General features: G+C 36.9%; 1 protein-coding gene across 1 annotated transcript in view; it reads right to left on the bottom strand.

Annotated features, from left to right (window-relative positions):
• Positions 1-11,505: 11,505 nt before the first annotated feature.
• Positions 11,506-20,040, bottom strand: part of LOC140232162 (forkhead box protein N3-like) — a 48,622-nt gene continuing 40,087 nt past the window's right edge. The window contains exons 5-8 of the mRNA XM_072312307.1: positions 18,478-18,546; positions 14,962-15,136; positions 14,290-14,505; positions 11,506-14,065 (exon numbers count right to left, since the gene is read on the bottom strand). Coding sequence (XP_072168408.1) covers positions 13,831-14,065; positions 14,290-14,505; positions 14,962-15,136; positions 18,478-18,546 — 695 coding nt within the window. The 3' untranslated portion in view covers positions 11,506-13,830. The remainder of the gene's footprint in view (positions 14,066-14,289; positions 14,506-14,961; positions 15,137-18,477; positions 18,547-20,040) is intronic.

Consider the following 20,040-nt stretch of genomic DNA (forward strand, 5'->3'; position numbering starts at 1 on the left):
TTGGAACTGCATATTGATGTGTAAAGACAATAGACAGAACGTGGAGGGAAGGGATTCCTGACATGCTCTACAAAAGTCCTCATTTCTCTTTGACCACTGAAGCAAATCAAATTGGGTTTTCTGTAAGATGTGGGCAATGAGTTAAAGTTTCATGCTTTGAAGTTGTGTTGGGATTGATTTGCTATTTTTAAAGTTGTCATTGTGGAGGGTACCGTTGTAGTTTTTTTTGGGGACTTATGGAAGAGTTAAAACAGAACTACATTGCTCATGATGAACTGCATTTCTGCAGAACCCAAACCTTTCATACTTTAGAAATATGGTGTCGGTTTCAAGGAGACACAGTGACATAGCATGGCCCAATAGAAAGTCCTACATGTATAACATCTTTATGACAGTGTGCCCATGTAACTACCACAGTAGTAGTTAGAAAGTCTGTTTACTTTTAATTTGTAATTAATGTTTATCACTAAACAGGAAGAATTAGCCTACTACAGTTTAAGTTGTGGTAATAGCTTTATAAGTGGTTGTTATATACAGCATAGGAGGCTGTGCACTTTATTACTGTACTCACTTGTAATCATGCACCTAGCTTGAGAGTGTGCCATTGATCTACAGTTTTAAGTGTCACGAGTGATATCACATTTCATTTTGTTGGCTTCTCAATGCTTTTTGATGGACCATGTTCAAAGTTGATGGTACAACTTGTTGTAATAATAAATGCACTTTCTCATATTCCCCTTCATATAATTTTTGACATAAGTCCTTGCCTAGTTTGTTGATCTCCTATAACTTTTCACATAAAATGATAGATGTTACTTTTTACCTGTGGATGCATTATGTTTTCATATTTTGATAAAGAGATGATAAAAAAAGCTTCATACATTGTAAACTGTGAATACTCTGACCTTGCATTAAAAGGAAAAATAACATAACTTTCTACACTGTGTAAATCAAGGTTGACTTTGTGAGTCCAATATCTTGTCAGTTGAAACCTTCTCTTTAAAAGATTTCCAGATAAATGATTGTTGAGAGAATTGTTTGATGCTTCTCTACATGTGGACCCATCTCACTGAGATCACAAATTACTTGCCAAAGTGGTAATAGATACTTTGATATCCACGTACATCATAGCGCTGAGTGAACATTATATAGCTGGTGCAATTTGTACACGGGGTGGTTGTATGTGTTCTACCCACCTAGTGGAAACTGGTACACTGCTTGGTGACATTTTTCAAGTTTTATTTTTTGGGTAAGATTTCATCGTTTTCACAGCTGTGAATCAGGCATATAGAAACCACGAAAAATAAGAAATACATATTTATATTGTACATTTCTTAATGAAATGCTGTAATATTTTTGATAAGAGCATTTTGCTTCCGATGACACCACACCTAGTGGTTTATGCTTTGTGAGTCCAGAAATTGCTAATAATTGCTGGAAGTATGATTGATAAGATGATACAGACTTAACTCTTAGATCAAACCAAGTCATGTCCCTTCCTCTTCACCATTTAGATAGAAATTATTTTTGTAAATTTGTTAAGTAGCACAAAACATTGACATTCACAGGAACATCACAAAATACTACTGCAAAAGTGGAAATTTTCATGCATTTCACATGGCCAAAAACTAACATGAAAATAAAATCACAAATATTTTTGCCTGCTTTATGTATTACTACATATATGTGATGTCTTGATTCTGTATAATTAAAAATACATGAAATTTGTCTTACTCGGTTGAGCACAAAAATATCCTCTTTTACAGTATGTTATGTCTTTTCCATGTCTATAAACTTTTCCATGTTTATAAACTGCTGAGATCATGCTTTATTTTCTCAACTTCTAATCATGAATTGTTTGTTGTTTTTTTTAACACCGACAAGCTACAACACTTATTGAAGCTGTTTGGATCTTTAAAAACGCCATCTAGTGGTCACTATGTTATAGGTGAATGAACCCAGGTAAAGTGCATACTGGATGTCGAGAAGAAAGGCAAATACATTTGTGAAATACTGCGCCAAACACAACAAAATATGCTTGAATTAGGTGAAATAAGAGAAAGACTGGATCTCATTCATACAAGAATGAAAAGGTAGTTTAGAAATGTAAGGGGAAAATGAAGAGGAGTGGCAGATATTGGGACAAATTTGGTGCAGTTTCAAAATGAAATTATGCTTATGAAACTAAATCCTGAAAAAAAAAGGTAAGTTTTGCTCTCTACAAACTCTCACTGCAGATGTATGAGATGACTGTGGTATCTTTGTACCAACAATAGGTCTTGAAATTTGAAACTCCTGTAGTGTTAATCACCATGGCAACTATATTAGCACGTTAATTGAATCTAATCTCATTAGAGAAAAGAGGAGAACTGAACCTCCTGTTGGCTGTGTGGTAACCATGGCAACTCACTCTCTTTCTCTTTCTCTGAGTCCTTATTACATGAGAAGCCTGCAGCTGGTGTTGGATTACGCCTCATCCCATTCTCCTTCCAAGATGATGTTTCCATGGCAACACAATACAATCTCTGTTTGCCAAGTGTTCTAACATTTCCCGGGCAGCGTCCTCTGCACAAATAGTCTGTGATGACCAGCCCACTTTTCTTGATAGAGTCAAGTGAACCAAGACTTGTATTAAAAGTAGGATGTGTGCTAGCTGTGAAGGTTCAATGAAGGAGATGTTTCTGTCAGTAATTTGATATATGCTGATCTGATACAGCTTTTCCCAATACAGTCAGACCTACAGATATTTATTATGTGATATATTCATTCAGGTGATGACAAGATTGAAGTGTGGCACACAGTTTAGTAGAACACACTTGTGATTATTTGTGTATACACTTGTTTAGCCAGTGAAAATTTCATGTTGAAATGATGGAAGGGACCAGACAAATAAATAGGCAATACTGCAGTTAGACAATCACTTTTTTTTTCCAGTTTACTCGGTATGTAATATACAGTGTATCATATATTTTGCAGCTTGTCCATAAATCCTGTGAGTCAGCATATACATTTATTTGTGGACTGAACAATTTCCACAAATATTGTCATTTATACAGAAATGAAATGTAGGCCCTACATATGTCATGTATAGAAAAACAAATTGCTAACTTTTGTCTTGTAAAAGGGGCACTGAATACTTGTCTCTAATTCCTATGCTGTGGATTGTGGCCAAGAATTCAACCACCTCTGAAATGGTGTCACGAGTCCAAATTTGTGAACTACATTTGTACCATGCTGGCTAAGTATATAGGGTATACCATAGTTTCCACAGTAAAATGTGAGACAAACATGTTATTGATGATTTACACAACATGTACACAAGTGCTGCATAAATTTCAGTCAAGCGAAAGGTCAAGCTATTATTGCGTTTGTCCATGCACGAGTAACACCTGGGCCCTACAACTGTATTTCATAAAAATATGCTATGACAGCAAGTCTTGCTGAAATGGCAAGTGTCATGGTACCAACAAGAATCCTGCTTCCTGATTGGCTGTTGCTATGGGAAGTTGACATTTTAGCAAGAATTGCTATCATAACAACTTTTACAAAATGGAACCACAGACCAAGGTCAATGTTTCGTTTCTACACCAGTTACGAGTACAAACTTGATGGCCAATTGTTCTGAGTGGAGTGTAAGGACACTGTCATAATGCACAGCAGTTATGAGTGATGATGTTTTGCCATGTGATTCAATATGATTGCCTTCCACACAGAGCTCCCATGTTTAAAATCAATGTAATAGATGGCTAGTTGTTTTCATTATGTCGACTGTTTATGTTGATTTTATACCATTATCCATTCACGGTGATATATAGATATGATTCCTGCAGTGGACCACAAGTGTAATTATGGTCAAGTATACAAGAGATGGCACAATCGGCTCCCTAGGTAGACTGAAACAGAATACTATATACACAGTTTAGTTTACCAAATTCAACATGGCTTTGCTGATGTATTCCCTTCCCAAGTGTCCATAAACAAAAATGGACTACTTGGTGACAAACATGCCACATTAAATAGATTCCTGTTCACTGTAGTGTTTTTTTCTTTCTTCTTTTTCTTTCTGTTCCATGACTCACACCCCAGCAATTGCTAAATCAATAAAATACACTACTTGGCAAAGATCAGTTTACTTAGGACTTCAACAGTTACCATGGCAACGTATGTACTTGCTGAAAGTGTTTGTAAAGGTCTATTACATAGATTATTGGCAGACAACTGAAAACTTTGCTGAGAGCATTTACACTTCTGAGAGGTTCAAGTGGAGACTAGTGTTGTGTTTGTGAGTGCTGGTAGAGAACCAAGTCTGTTGTTGAACTTTGCTCAGTTCCTTGTTGGTATTTTTTTCAATATACAAATGTACATGTACTGCTATAGCAAGTGTTGTTCTAGCACACCTTCCTATATGAAGCAGACTATTTGGTGGATGGGGATAAAACTTGCAGGTACAGTGTTCGTGGAAACGCTTAACCCGTTGAGGACGAGTCCAGAGTATACTCGGGCAGGGGTCTATGGGAACTGTGTGTTGTAGCAAAATCAATCCGTCCTCAACGGGTTAAGGGGTTTCCGCTTATCCACTGCTTAATTGGAAACATAAACCGCTTTATCGGGACAAATCTGGCTGAAAAACTTTTATTGTCCATCATTATAATGTCTAAAAATGATAAGTAAATCCTTAGAAATAATTGCAGGGATTTCATTTCCTTGCCAGAATGGTTATTTTCTAACCAATTTCATATTGATTATGCTGATTGCACAGTCTAGACATCTGCTGTTACGCAGTAGGATGCAGTGCAGGCACATATCGAGCATTCTCAGCTTCTGCTCAATACAAAACTGTAGTACTTATGCACTTACCACCACTTCAGTGCGATATGGAGTCACATTTCCTATTTGTGGTCCATACACTATTGTAATTGTGTTTGTGTGTGACAGACAGTGTAAGGAGGCATAAAATGAGAAAATGTGCTCATTGCAATCAGTGTTGTCGTAATGTAGATGTTTTTAACACATTAAAGATAGCAGTGTTGCTTCTTTTTCTGCATTGATAGGGTCATAAGCATTGTGACTTGATACGTACTATAAACTCTAAAAAGGTTGTTTTGTGGATCAAATGAATGAAGATTTGTTGCGATTAATTAATTACCCAAATTACCAGACTGCTGTTTTTTTTAATCTGTCTGTCTCTCTCTCTCTCTCTCTCACACACACACACACACATACACACACACACACACACACGCACACACACACACACACACACGAAGTGCCTTTCCTTTGTGTATGACATTCCTACAATTTGCACTCCATGTTTTGCAATGAATTTGTACATTATATTTTGTGATGAGCTCAAGCTCAAGTAAGAATCATTTGGTGGAGACAAGATAGGGAAGACATCAGAAGGGTTGCTGTGATCTGTAGTTATGTGATCAAACAGAGGACTTGAGAAGGTTACTGTACTTCTCAACATGTTTTCTTCATTGTCTTTTGACACCACTCTACAGACCAGTTCGTAATTCCACTTTGCGCATGAGCAGAAAAGGGTCATTTGTACCAACAGGCATTTTGGTTTGTAAATTCACTGAGATGAGCATCTGTTATGCGATGATTACTGTAAAACATGATATATTCGCAGCATGAATTTTTTCGCGAATTGGAACCAAAGGCCTTTTTTGCGGCATGAATTTTTTCGCGAATTGGAACCAAAGGCCTTTTTTGCGGCATGAAATTTTTGCAAACTGCGACTGGCCTTCAATACATAATCAGTGTAGAAAAGAACTTTCGCATGCATTTTAATTTCATGAATTTTGGCGCTCGCAAAATTCGCGAAATTAAAATGCATGCAAACATTCCTCGTTTTACAGTATTCATGTGATCCTTATCTAAATGGTGCTTGCCAGCACATCCACCCGACAGCAAGAATGGTATTTCACAATATAGACGGATTATGGCATTCAATACAAAACAATGAAATGGATGCCTGCTGCTAAATTGTCAACCGATGGAGTATTCTGATCACCCGATCTCAACGCAAGTTCATTCTCTGTTTGAACATAAATTCCATAAATTGTTACGTCGGGTGAGCTTATGCATTATGCCGCTTTGAAAACGAGTGAAGTGCCTAACCAACTGAGAAAAAAGAAAGGTCATTTGTACCAATGTGTACACGAGCTAATTACAAACTGGCTTATTAAACCTCTCTTATGTCTGGTGTTTTCTCTCACATTCTCTTGTTTAATTTCTCCTCCAAGAAAAACAGAAGTAAATAGTAATGTACATTTTGCTGTCATTTATTTTCCCAACAAGTTTCTTACAAAGGTTGAACAAGTTAAGGTTTTTGACTACATATACTGTACATATTTATCTGGAACTTGCACTAATTGGTTGGTGTAAGTTTACAAGCATGCGAGGTGTTGACATATTACAAATATACCAAACAATATTTGGTTTTGGTACTGTTCTTTGAAAAAAAAAATACAGAGATAGAGGGAAAGAGAGAGAGAGAGAAAAAGAGACAGACAGACAGACAGACAGAGAGACAGACAGAAAAGAAAATTGCTAAAGCTGTCCGAGATGGGGAAGGATATACATTCACTTAGTGTGGAATATCTATCGCCTGTTCCCTAACATTTCACCTCAATGGTGACCTGCAGTCATTGTAGGTCTCTTGCACACAGAGATACTGACTGGTACTCAAACACACAAGGAAAAAGGTCCAAGTCATACCAAACTGGGCTACGATTGAACACACTGCCTCATGGGAGATTTTTTTTTTTTCTTTCTGTTCATCATCAATAAACGTAATAATTGTCAGTATGATTAACAAGTCATTAAAATACTATATAACAGAGACCTTGCTTCTATCATTATATCTCATGATTACAATGATAATGTAATAAATACAAGCTACCATGTGGAGTCATAAATGAGGATTATCAATATAACATGTCTCTTGTCTGTCAGTACTAAACTTCCTACATGAAAAATAGTTTGGCTTTGAAGTGTTTCATATCTTCTATGTTGTAACAAACAATTCAGCCAACTATGATTTTCACTAGACATTTTTGAAGTAACAATACTGAGAAAACAGTTGGTAGCTTTACATAACACATACATGGTAACATAATCTTCAAAATACAGACATAAGTGTGATAACCACAGAATAAGAACCCTTGAATAGTTAATGACTATTCTTGCACAAAAACCATTCCTTCTCTGCACTGTAGACCTGGGGATAGGTTTGTGATACACTAAACACATGAAATAAAACTAATTGCTTACCACAGAATTCTACACAGTAATTGTACATCAATAAATAAAAAATAACTTGCAAAGTGGTAATATGAACAAGTTACATCATGGTAACATGTTACCAAAATCATTCATCTCATTGATCATTTACCAGAAACACTTGATTACTAATGAAAAAGTGTTTGGTTTCATTCTGCTCCATAAAAACGACTATAAGTAATGAAACCATTGCCTGCAGTATTTGAATTGTCATTTTTGTGCACATGTTATAAAACATCTGCATTGAAATTAATCACACACTTAACATGTGCAAAAAAGAAAAAAAAATACCCAAAACACACAAGATTGCAACTTGGATCATCGGCAAAAAAATATTCATTTCAGCAATAAGACAGAACAAACTGAAAAAAATCATTTTATGGCAAGTTTTTACACTACAGATGATCATATACCCTGATTACTACATTCAAACACTGATTTCATCAAATTTCCTGGTTTGCCAGAGTCACATATCTGGGTAGCATTGCAGTCTGAGAATATCAAAGTCAGATACACAAAAATGATATTTGGACACATTTCCAAGCCATTTGGTCATTCCTATTATCTACCTGAAGATTTAAATGAGATGTACTTTCCATAATGGATTCTGTCATTGATTTAACTTGGAACACATCACATGTTATGCCCGGAAAGTTAAATACGCAGGATACAAATTCAAACAAAATGGCAAGTCCTTTAAAAAAAACCCCAAAAAACTCATAATTGTGCCTTGCAATATCTGTCAACTACTGTCAAGTGTCAGTTTGAACTTCCCCAAATAAGTGGGGGGCACAAAGCTTATATCCCGTATTCAACCCAGGCTATTTTAACATGACTGTCAAATAAAATGTTTGGCCTATGCTTCCACCATGAAGCCATGTACAAACATTTTACTACTGATTCCTGGATGAGATGGACTTCATATATTTCAAAAATCAACTCTGATTTGTTTAAACATACAAAAAATATTCTCTCTGTAATTATACTTCACAGAAAAAAAAAACTGAAAGTGTTTTGACTACGTTACACAATAAGTAGTACTAGAAAGAGGAAAGTGATCTAAAAAATTGCAATCACTGTATGATTTGTGCCTCTTAGCAAGAGTTTTACTACTACCAAGTCAGGTATGCATTCATAATCATGTACATATAATGCTACTATTGCACAATCTTGTGAAAAATGAAAGTAAAAATGAATGTTCATAATAGAGAGGTTTGCCTATACACCAAATGAGTAATAATACAATTCTGAACGAAGGAAAAAAAGGAGCAAAAATTTGGTATGACCGACTCGGGTCAAAAGATACCTTTTGAGTTATTTCTTCAACTGGTTTGACCTTGAGTTGGGTTTTAGGCGATCTACTTTGGTTTGATCTTGAGTTTGTACTTCAGTGATCTAAGATGGTTTGATCGTAAGTTTATTCATCATAAATTTCAGCTGCCTTACATTACATTTGTTCATTAGCAATTTCAGCTGGTTTAATCGTAACCCAGTGGTAAGTTTGTTCATTAGCCATTTCAGCTGGTTTGATCTTCAGTTTGTTTATTTGTAATCTTAGCTGGTTTTGATCACAGTTGTCTCCTATCAACAGGAGTTGTGAATACTGCAAGAAATCTTTATCTGTACATTCTGGTCAGTGCACTGACCTCATTTAATCAGTGCATTCTTCCAGTTCCAATGAAATTTCTCATTGAAATAATTTTAGTCCAAGTCCTGAGTGTGCTGTCTTCTCAACTTTGTTACCTTCAAAGTCAAACTTGAGTTTTCTGGGTGTGATTAACAAATCAGAGAATTCTATTGACATGGAATTATTTCCAGTTATGAGTTCAATGGAGATTACTCACTTTTTCTCTCATTATTCTGTGATTACTGGCATACTTAGACTAGAATCATATACAACAGTGGTCCTCATTTTTAGTTATTAATTCTATCAACAATAATTAACTTTTTATCTGTTAAATATTATTACCAGTCTCAGTGTTCAAATTTTGCAACTTTCACACCAAAATATGAACCAAACAACTGGATTCCTCTGTATGCAGTTATTTGTAAGATGTTCACTGACTAAAGCAAAATCTGCTACAAATGAACAAATACACCTGTTAGAACTCATTTCATCACTGTAACAATCAAGTACAATGGCATGATATGTAGACATAAATATGAACCAATACATTCAAGTTTGCACAAGGGACTAAAATGCACTGAAATAGTAACAGCCATTACAAAGCAAATTGGTCTTTTATGTGCATGTATAAAACAAAAGACAAAAACAAAACAAATGGAAGCACTGAGCATAACGAAACAAATATTGTGGTTTCATTTTTGTGTTCATAAATCTTGATTCTTTAAGTCATAAATTTTCAAATTTCATATATTTTTTGTTCGATTACTTGCAGCCAATGAATTCACCTTTCTAGTCATAACTTGAAATGTTTGAATACACGTTCACATATTTGATCATTATCTGGTGACTTCGGAATAGGAATTCCTGTTTGGTCAGAGCTGAATTTGTTCATTCCCTTCTGTTGTAAAAAAGAACACAAAATAAAGAGTTAATTTCAGATGTCAATACTGATGGTTGGGAAGACTTTCCAAGGAGATGCTGAGAGACTGAATGCCCCAGCTGGTATATCGAACTCTGCCTTCCTCCATATCCCATGAAATCTGACAACATCCCATACACATTTTGATGTACCAGCAGTTTACCCTCCTTTTACTTTAAGGTTAGAGCCAGACACACCACAGTGTACATCCATAGAGACTGCTGATGGCAGAGACAAAAAAACAAACAAAAACAAAAAAAAAAAAAAAAAAAAAAAACTGATCAAAGTTTTCATTTAAACTAGACCCATCATCAATCAACTACAAACATGATGAGGTCGCTTTTTACTAAACACACTCTGAACCTCACTATACATTCAGATTGTGTTACACAAGAGTCATGTTTTCAGTTATATATCTTCATGATCCTAGCTCATGACAGCTACTGCAGCACACTGGCATGTGGTAACCACAGGGCTGTTGACCATGACTGGTATTTTACAACAGTGAATGCAACATTCCTTTACATTGTAAGTTGATCAGACTGGTATAGAAATAACTATGGGAGACTTACATTTGAATCCATTCAAAATATTGTATGCTAACAGTGAGTTAATGCACCATGAAGTATTACATATCATGAAGTACAGTATGTCTTAAGCCCCTGTCTGTCCTCACTCAGACAGAGATAGTAATAAAAAAAAAAATCAACAACAACTGTCTGTTCCCTGCAGAAATGATATCATAACAGGTATTTTGGCTTTCTCCCCTGTTTTATATTACTGTTAACATTTGCTGCATCAGAGCAACCTGTACTAGTACTGCCGCCATTGCTTAAGGGTAAAAAAGCAAACTGTTTTCATAACACAATGTATATCCTTGACATAGGAAGTGCAAATTGGCAGAGTTATTAAATGTTGGCAAACAATTACTGCAATTGTCATGTAAGCACTATTTTTGTGTAGAAACCCAGCACCACAGAGTCAGGAAAAGCATTAACACATAATGCACATTTATCAGAGTTTGCTTGAATTGAATTTAAGGAAAATACATGGCACATCACACCACTGAAGATTCTATTCTGGAAAATGAACACACTAGCACCACCTTTGTTAAATTATAAAGCTTCCAATTTCAGCACATACTTGTGTTTCATGGAACACTACCAGACATCAATTCAAAAAACCTGTGTAAAAGCTGATCATCAGAATGACATGTAAACAGCTCTAGTTACTGGACTTCTCATCATGTAGGGAAAATGGTCTTTGAAGTTCCAGACATACATATACATGTAATATCCCAGCTTTATTTTGATGACATACACAAAATAACTGCCACACCATTGATCAGCCAACTAACATGGAGGTTCATTATTTGCACATAGCATCAAGTTTCTTCATGAAGTCACAACCAGCACATATATCTCTTCTTACACAGGTCATATGCACTCTATACTAGCAACATGTTAACAAGATCTATCGATGGGAACACATGGGTTACCTGAGGGAACTTTGAAATACATGCTGTGACTGTTCTTTAACATTTCCCTTTAAACAGCAATCATAACAGCAAAGTACACAAGAAGTCCAGTATTGCTTTAATCCACCTTGGGGTGACTTATAATAATCAGCTCTTTGCAAGCATTGGATTCTTTCAAAGCTAACCTGAAAATTGTCCATTTCACAAAAGATTCAGTACACAGCTGACACAAGTTTGTAATTGTTTGAAGCACATTGTACTTGATCTTGTTCTCTTCCTCCTTCACAATGTGCCTCAGAATACTTTTACTAGATAGACACAATATAAATGCATTGTATTATTCATTATCATTAGATACCTCAAAATGTTAGGTGACTACTGGTCAAGATATGGAAGCAGAGCAGAAGTGTGATGAAAAGTTCAATTTTAAATGAACTTCTTGTTTTTACTCTCTCTTACTCAGGTTATAATGTGACAATGAAAAGCTTCCTCTGATTGTAGGAAGTTATACTCCAGTCAGATATACGGTAAATCTTTTCTTGTGCACCAGACATCATACATCATCTGGTTATCTACACAACTCTACTCACCTCGCCTTAAATGTACGATTCATAAAAACTGCTGACATTAACTTTGGATTCATTGAAAATAAAATATCTTGGTTTACTCACCCATTAAAAAAAAAAAAAATCGCCCTGAAGTGGATTCAGTTGCTGAAATGTACCGTCACTGCCCTGGGCAGCTTGCATGTTACTATGTCTGAGTTGTGACATTGCATTGCATCATATTGAGGAAGGTCATGATCCTTAAACTTGACACTGCCATGCTTGCTGCATCGGTTTGTTTTTAACAAGAGAAAAGAATCTTACCTCTTTCTCAGGACCATGTATGCTACCATGGTGTTTACTCTTAAATACTGAAGTCACAGTCATATTGTACACTCTATCATCATGTTGGGTGCAGCATCACACATGGTCAGAGGTCAAATGTCAAATTACTGCTTACTTCATAATACATTGCCCTCTGCTACTGCAACAAAGTACTACATTCATGTAACACTGTGTCTTCAGAGACTTTGTACAACATATTTACATTGATGACTATCCATGCTTTCAAAGCATGACACTAATAGAATGGAAGCACTGTAAAATGCTTACAACCATTATTTAAGACATAAAAATAAATGATAAAAGACTTAATTATTAAAAGAACTAAAAAATAAGAGCTTGAAAACTACAGTTATCTAGTCTACAGTATATTTACAAACATCCCATGCATGACACCAATGCAGGGAGTTACACAATACCGTCCATATGGAAAACTGTTTTTGTTTTGCCTTTCTGACTTTGAAACGGCATGAAAAATGATGAGATTGCTGGTGAATGCTCTGTCCCGTTGATGTCAATTATTGCAGAAACCTTTAAGAGCTTCACTTCCCATGATGGGATTCAAATAGCTGTCAAGTTGAGATGGATAATGGAGTGATTGGCAGGAAGTGTCCATCAGGTGAATCTCTTTGGTCACCTTTACACATCACTCTTCTCCTCCCAGTGCTGAAATCCATCAGATCTGGTCATCGTCTGGTCATCATCGTGTGACCACTTTATAGACAGGGAGTCTCTTTTAGTGTTCTGATGTCTGTTCCATGCATTGCTGGCAAGATGATGACTAACATAGCACTTTCTTCACTGGTTCTCCGAATGATGATCATGCAAGCACCGTTATCTCCTTGTGTAGCTTGTCATACACACACTTACATCATCCCCTTCTTTCTTATTTCCAACCATTTGCTGAGGAGCTTACACACTCTTTACTCCCAAAATCGACAAACATTTATTTTAAAAAAAATATATATTGTCACTGATTGCACATTATCTTGTCATTTACTTGTGCAAACCGTCAATGAAGAACTCTTTTTTTTTCTGAGTTGTTCAACACAAAGTTTCCCACTACAGGCATGATATGTTTTCTCTTTCTCTCTCTCTTATTTGGAGAGACATATCTCATTCATTGTCCATAATGCATTTCTAATGTAATACATCAAAGAAAAAAGGTTGTAAACCCTTGACACACCGTCCATCATTATCTCAAGTGTATTGCCATTCTGTTTTCATAACAGAAAATCCTCTGATAAATTCATTTTTTGCCTAACTCCCCTTCTCATACACACCAAGAACTAAAAGTACATGTTGCTGCACACAGTCTCATGACAGATTTTACTATTCATTTCAATTCCATCTTTCAACAAGCATGAAAAACTGAGGGTGGTATTTAAACACAAAAACTAACAAAACTAGAAACTTCACAATACTGTTTTGTGACACTTTCATTTTGAAAAGTAACTTTTCAACTTACTAATCTACCACACCATTCTTTCAATCAATCATACCTCTCCACTAGCCCCCCCAAATCTAAACCATCCTTGGTGCATCACAGCCAGCTTACTGCTGCACTCATTGACTGCAATCATTGCAGTCCATGCTCACACACAGCTCCAGTCCTCATAAATGGTTCCAACTATCTTGCAGCCTGCTCCTCATCTTCTTCTTCGATAGCCATGGAGACTGGACCAGGACTAGCAGCCTGCTTGGCTGCCATGTCTTCTGGTCCAAACCCAGACAGAGTGAGCAGACCAATGGCAGCTTCCTCCGTCACACGTGGTGGTCGTTTCTTGAGGGGTAGGGCAGCTTCCTTCTCATCCACCTTCTTGTCTCCATCCAGGTGAGTGTGGATTCCACTGTCACCCAGTCTCCTAGGAAACCAGCACAAGAGAATATCAAGAAAATAGTGTGAACACTCTCTACATTATCCTACACTCCAATTCATTAATAATGAAACAATGCAATGAATATTGTTGGGACCTGCAGCAGGTTAACCAAACCAACATCACTGACCAACAGATTGTTAGATTCTAAGACATAATTATAATCATGATTTGAATACTGATTGAGAGCTCAGAGCAGACCCTGCACTCACCTAGACTCTGCATCTCGTTCCATATCAGATTCTTCCTCCTCAAAGCTCTCATCACTAAAGTCACTCATCTCAACATCTCCTGGGTCTGAGGAGTAGCCGTGGTCAGCTATGATCTTGATGGAGCTGCTCAAACTGTAGGTGTGGTCATCAGAGCCTTCTGGAGATGGTGTACATTTGGCCTTCAAGAGTTCTCTGTTCTCTGGAGTCACTGCCATCCTTGGATAGGATGAGAATAGATGGCGACTGAGATCAGTCAATTGGAAGCAGAGGTTAGATTAAGGAGTGTAATGTCACCCAGATTACAGAGCTTCGTGATAGGGAAAGTCACAGAGGTCGATTTTAAACTGACTGGAGGACAACTTAAGGTACATAGCCAAACCTTGCTTCTTTGAGTCAGGGACGAGAAATGACTTTGCCTCTACCTCAAGAACATTAGATTAAAGAAGAGTATTCAGAGTCCCAAAGACAAAGATCGATCGATCGCAGTGTATTTCTCATTACTTTGGAACAATTGCCCGAGATACATGTAACTATTCAACATGATACATGTATTTTGACAATGCAATAATCGTTTGCTTCATGTCTCACTAGATAACTATATCCTCTGTGATAAACTGTGTATTTTGTCATGTAGCATACTGTAAGAGAATTTAACACATTTTGAAGTCTAACCTTTGACCTCCCATCTCATTTAGGGCAGTCTCGGCAAGGTCACTCAATGTTGGTCTGCAGTGGGGCTGCTCTGGTCTGATCTGCATTGGCGCTACAACACCACTGATGACCTGGTAGCCATTCATGTTGGTTGCTGGGACCACCCCTGGGTAGGATTCTCTCTTCAGTCTGTCATCTTCATTTGATAAAAATGAATTTAGATTGAAATACAAATCATTTTATCATACGGAACACAGGTCTTTTGATATCTGCCAGCAAAACAGAATTTAGTTTGAAATTAATAAAATGGCATGCATCAAGAATCAATATGGAATTCTCTCCTCTTTCATGTCTGGTGTTACATAACACTGGTTTTTGTGGCATCAATCAAGGGTTCACAATAACAGCAAAAAATTTAAGATAAAACCAAATTCTTGGAATTAGACTACAATTGCTAAGAGAGTGTCTCAACCAATAGACAGCATATCATTTTTTTTTTTTAACTAGAAAATATGGCCAAAGCATTTATTGTCCAAGCTTCTTTAAAAATATATCAAAATTTCTATCATGGACTTTAACATACTACTACTATGTCCACGCAGAGTAACAACCATGATATAGAAAACACAGCCATTCACCATATATGATCTTCAACTTTTTATATATATACCTAACTGTGTACACTGACTGCCAGTAGCATATAATGTACACAATCCATCCCTGCTGGTGTTACAAGGTGATCATATCCTATTACAGCACACTAATCCAATATGCTACCCTAAGAAGTACGGCTGAAGATGTTTGTACCAAATTAGTTATCCCAACTCTCAGAGCTGGCAGCTCAGCATATGGTATTCACATCGAGCAACTTGAGTCGTAACTAATTATCAGGACACTTCGGTGCTGCACCGCGGTTGATGATATTTTCATCCGTCACTGAAAGATTTAATTACATGCAAGCAGAAGCACACCTTCATAGCGATTCTCTTCCCATTCCTAAATAAATGCAACGATGTACACTTTAGGGGGTAAATTTTAGTTTGGGTCACACCAGCAGTATTTCCACCATACAGTTTAACAGGATGCTATTCCACCACCATGTCACAGTTTTACATTAGGGGAATGCGTGTACTAGGCATGGATAATCATTCATTGTCTGTATGGCCAACATGGTGGATGGTTACATATACAAATGTATATGACCTCACATTTAACCATGCTAGAACATGACAGTTCTGGTAATCATAAGTCAACCTTACAGGAAGGGGGCCTCACTCTGATACAAATCAAAATCTGGACTTCACATCCCATCACAGAACTCATTAATCGCAAGATCGTGATAAAACCATGACCTTGCCAACATTTGCTAAATCTGTCCCTTCTGGACTGAATGAGTCAAAGATGACTTTTTTAGCTCCAACAGACAAACAAGTCTGGACTCTCCCCTGAGAGTCTTAAATAGTTCAGCTGCTGGTAAACATGCCCGACGATACATTACTGCCAAAGTCAAACCATGTGTCATAACACAAAATATTTTTGTAATGTAGGGATTTGGGAAAAGTGACCATGGCTCAGCGTTATGATGACTGGACAAGCATGCCTCTGAAATGTCACATTTTTCCTTCCTCTGCATGGGGGGATTGAATAATGTCATCTTATTTAGAAGCTGTCCTAAAACATTCATGGTACTTCACAAACAAAACTCACTGTATTCATATTTACGCATGTTGTTTTCATTGTCAAGCCAGAAGAGCTTGTGTTAATTGTACACTGCCATCAATCATCTTTACTTCACAGCTTTAATCAGTAAAAGGACATAATTGTCATTTGTACAGTGTATGTTGTCATGAGTACCTGTACAGTAAATGCTGTAAGCATATATGCTGTAAGCATACCAAATCTCTTATAGAACTGGTGATATGATGTATTTTGTACTTTTCAAAAGATATTATTTAATACTGCAGTGCTTCACTATGCCTTGGATTACACAACTTTCCTCATTGTTCCTATAGTTGAAATACAACCCAACTAGTTATTGAGGTTTAACTACACATTGAAGGTGTGAAAGTGACCTCCAAGTACTAAGAAAACATTTCCTGCAGCATTCAGTACCTATACAGAACCACAAAAGTTAACATGCAATGTAGCAGCTGAATTTCAACTTATTATGAACCACAGACAGAGAGCCTGGGAAGGAGACTACACAACTCAAATGGTATTTCATCTTTTCGTTTCCTCCATAGTATCATGTGAGTTTATTTTGCAAAAACATTGCCAAATTTGATTTTAAATTCTGAGCTGCATGGGGTTGCAAATATTTGTGTATTGCTGAAATAATGCAGTAATGACACATTACACACTTATTTTTTATTTTTTTTTTGCCTTCAAATAATTCCACTGTCTAAACTAACAATATACTTGACAAATGCTGTATACTGTCCCTTCAATGTGGTAATACTTGTTAGGATAATATTTTCTTGCATGTCTTCTATTTTTTTTTTCAAAGACACTTCACTTTACTTCATTGCTCATTCCATATTTACTATCAGCTAACCTTCTACTCCCCCCACCCCCCCCCCCCCCCACAAGCACCTGCTTTTCCTAGATTATGTTTCCTAGTAGTACATTGTTGGCAATACTGTTTCTTGGCACTTGTGAGTATGAGTGTGTGTGAGTTTTCAGTGATTTTATATGAGTTGTTATAATCACTCTTAGTGTGTCTGTCATAATTGTAATGATATCATGGTTATGAATTCCATACATGATGGTAAAACACAGGTCTTACTCCAAAGTGCTTTGTAAATGAAGGAAAACCACTTGCCTGATTTATTCAAACAGCTCTATGCACTCTTCAGTTGGATCAAATAGGATCACTTTCTAGATGTCTACTGTGTGGGTACTGAAAGAATAATGAATTTTCTCCAGAGAATGAAAGCTCCACCTAAATGACTCCCTAACATGCCCCTCACTGAATTCTTGATATGAAGGTTACAACACCTGTGGGTTCATATACTTAGATCTTCTTTGCTTCCTTCGGTCCCTGTGTGGACAGACACTGTGAAAGAGTGCAGTGGAGTAGAGCTCATCTATCACACAGACCCAACACTGGGAGGACATTCCAACCTGGCTGATCTCTTCATGTGTGAATACATGTTTGTAGAGCCTAAAGCTACAGCATTGTGGGATTAGCTATGCCTCATAGAGAAAGATATCCGCTTCCAAGGATTCCAACAGAGCTTAGAATCAAACAAATTCTGTTGGGATCACTCCAGCCAAATCAGCAGAACACATTTAGAAATGCAGCTTGAAAACAGATTAATTATCACATGGTATGAGTAGACTTCCTCACAGGCTGCATGTGACAGGTAAATAATTCCTTTCTCTAAGCAGTCTGGTGACCGATCCTACTGTACCTCAAGAGTGCTACACAAACCTACACACTGCCTTGTGACCTAGATTTCAATTTAAATTTAGCTCATCTTCTCTCTGACTTGGACTGAACCTGTAGACCTTCATGTAGACCAGGTCTTGACTTACGTTCAGCTAGTCTCCTATCCGGTGGCGTCCTGAACATCATCATGGTTGCTGCAGCATCCACCTCAGATTCTGTATGAATGATAAGAAGCAGGGAAATTGTTAACGAGAATGGACGATACAACATACTAATTGTATCTGTCATTTCCGTTTGTTGTGGAAAAGTTGTGTTATGTTATTAGATATCATCCCGTGATTATGACATTCAATGCCTTGATTATTAAGCTTTCCCAACAAGTTTTGGGAATTGAGCATTTCTGTCAGATTAAATTTACTTAATTTTCATTGATGCTGAATTCGCTGAGAATTTTGTTTAATTAGGAAGTGAACATGAACAGTAATGCCTGCAAAACAAATTTCAGTTATATATCATATATACATTAGTGCAGATCAAAAGATGTTCCACTTGGCATATGTAGAAGCTGTTGTCAACATTCTTGATACAAATGATCATCTGATTGCAATATGGCCTACTCAAATCTAATCATATCAATACTATAAATGCATAGACAAAGAACCAAGAAAGATAGGGCACTCTATGCCAACACAGGAAAAAACAATCAGTCATGCAAACACCACAACCAAGGTTATCAAGGTGACAGTATTTGTTGGAGGGTAAACACAGAGTAGAATGAACACTGGATAAGGCACACTGAAAACGTATTACATTGAACAAAGGTATGTATATAATGAAAGTGAGGAGATGTAAGCACTAAAGTTATACGGCCCACATAAAATGAATTAACTCCTTTATTCACAACTTTAATCATTAACACCAGAAGCTTTCCACACTAATGTGCCTTGTGGAGCGAACCTTGATTCATTCAACCAGCAATCTGGTCAGGCGATAAGAATAACAGTAGTCTCATCACTCTCAGACCCAGATCTGAACACAAACTTTATACAATTGCCTCTGTAAATGTTTGTTGTGGTATATAAGAAGACAAAACAGAACTCTGAAGATCCCCTGCAAACAGTCTTTATGAGTAGAAAAGGTTGAATAATTTCACATCAAGAGAGGCTTTACAGAAATGTAGATGAACTAAGGCTCATTCCTGCTGAAACCACGAGGAAAGACTATCCAATTGTGGCTTGAGGTGCCATAATTGAGGGCAGGATTTTCCTTACCAGATTTGAGCAAATTTTACTTGCTTGAGTTGCAGCTCCAATCTCAGGCCAAGATTCCAACCACCTGCCCCCAGTGGGTAATCACCCACACCAAATTCTCATGTGACTTGCACTGCATTATGGGAACATGCAGTAGTAAATATGGAAAAAATTGTGGGTATAAAAAACAAAATATTGAAGTCCTTTTGGGTAGTTATACTCCTATGCATGTCCAGTGTCATGTTTTGGACTGAGTGTTTCATCAAGATTTGAAAATAAATGGAATGTCAGAACAACAACTGCTAATTTGCAGAGCTCCAGATCTTATACATTCTAAGCCACATAATCACAGATTATTCTGTTGATGCAGATTTCTAGTGAGGTTGTGATAATTTGCTTGAGTGTATTTGCTCATTTGCTCTTAATGACCTTTTTTTGTTTGAGTAGGTGATCAGTATC

This window comes from Diadema setosum, chromosome 1 (assembly GCF_964275005.1).
Source record: "Diadema setosum chromosome 1, eeDiaSeto1, whole genome shotgun sequence".
In the NCBI taxonomy this organism is placed as follows: Eukaryota; Metazoa; Echinodermata; class Echinoidea; order Diadematoida; family Diadematidae; genus Diadema; species Diadema setosum.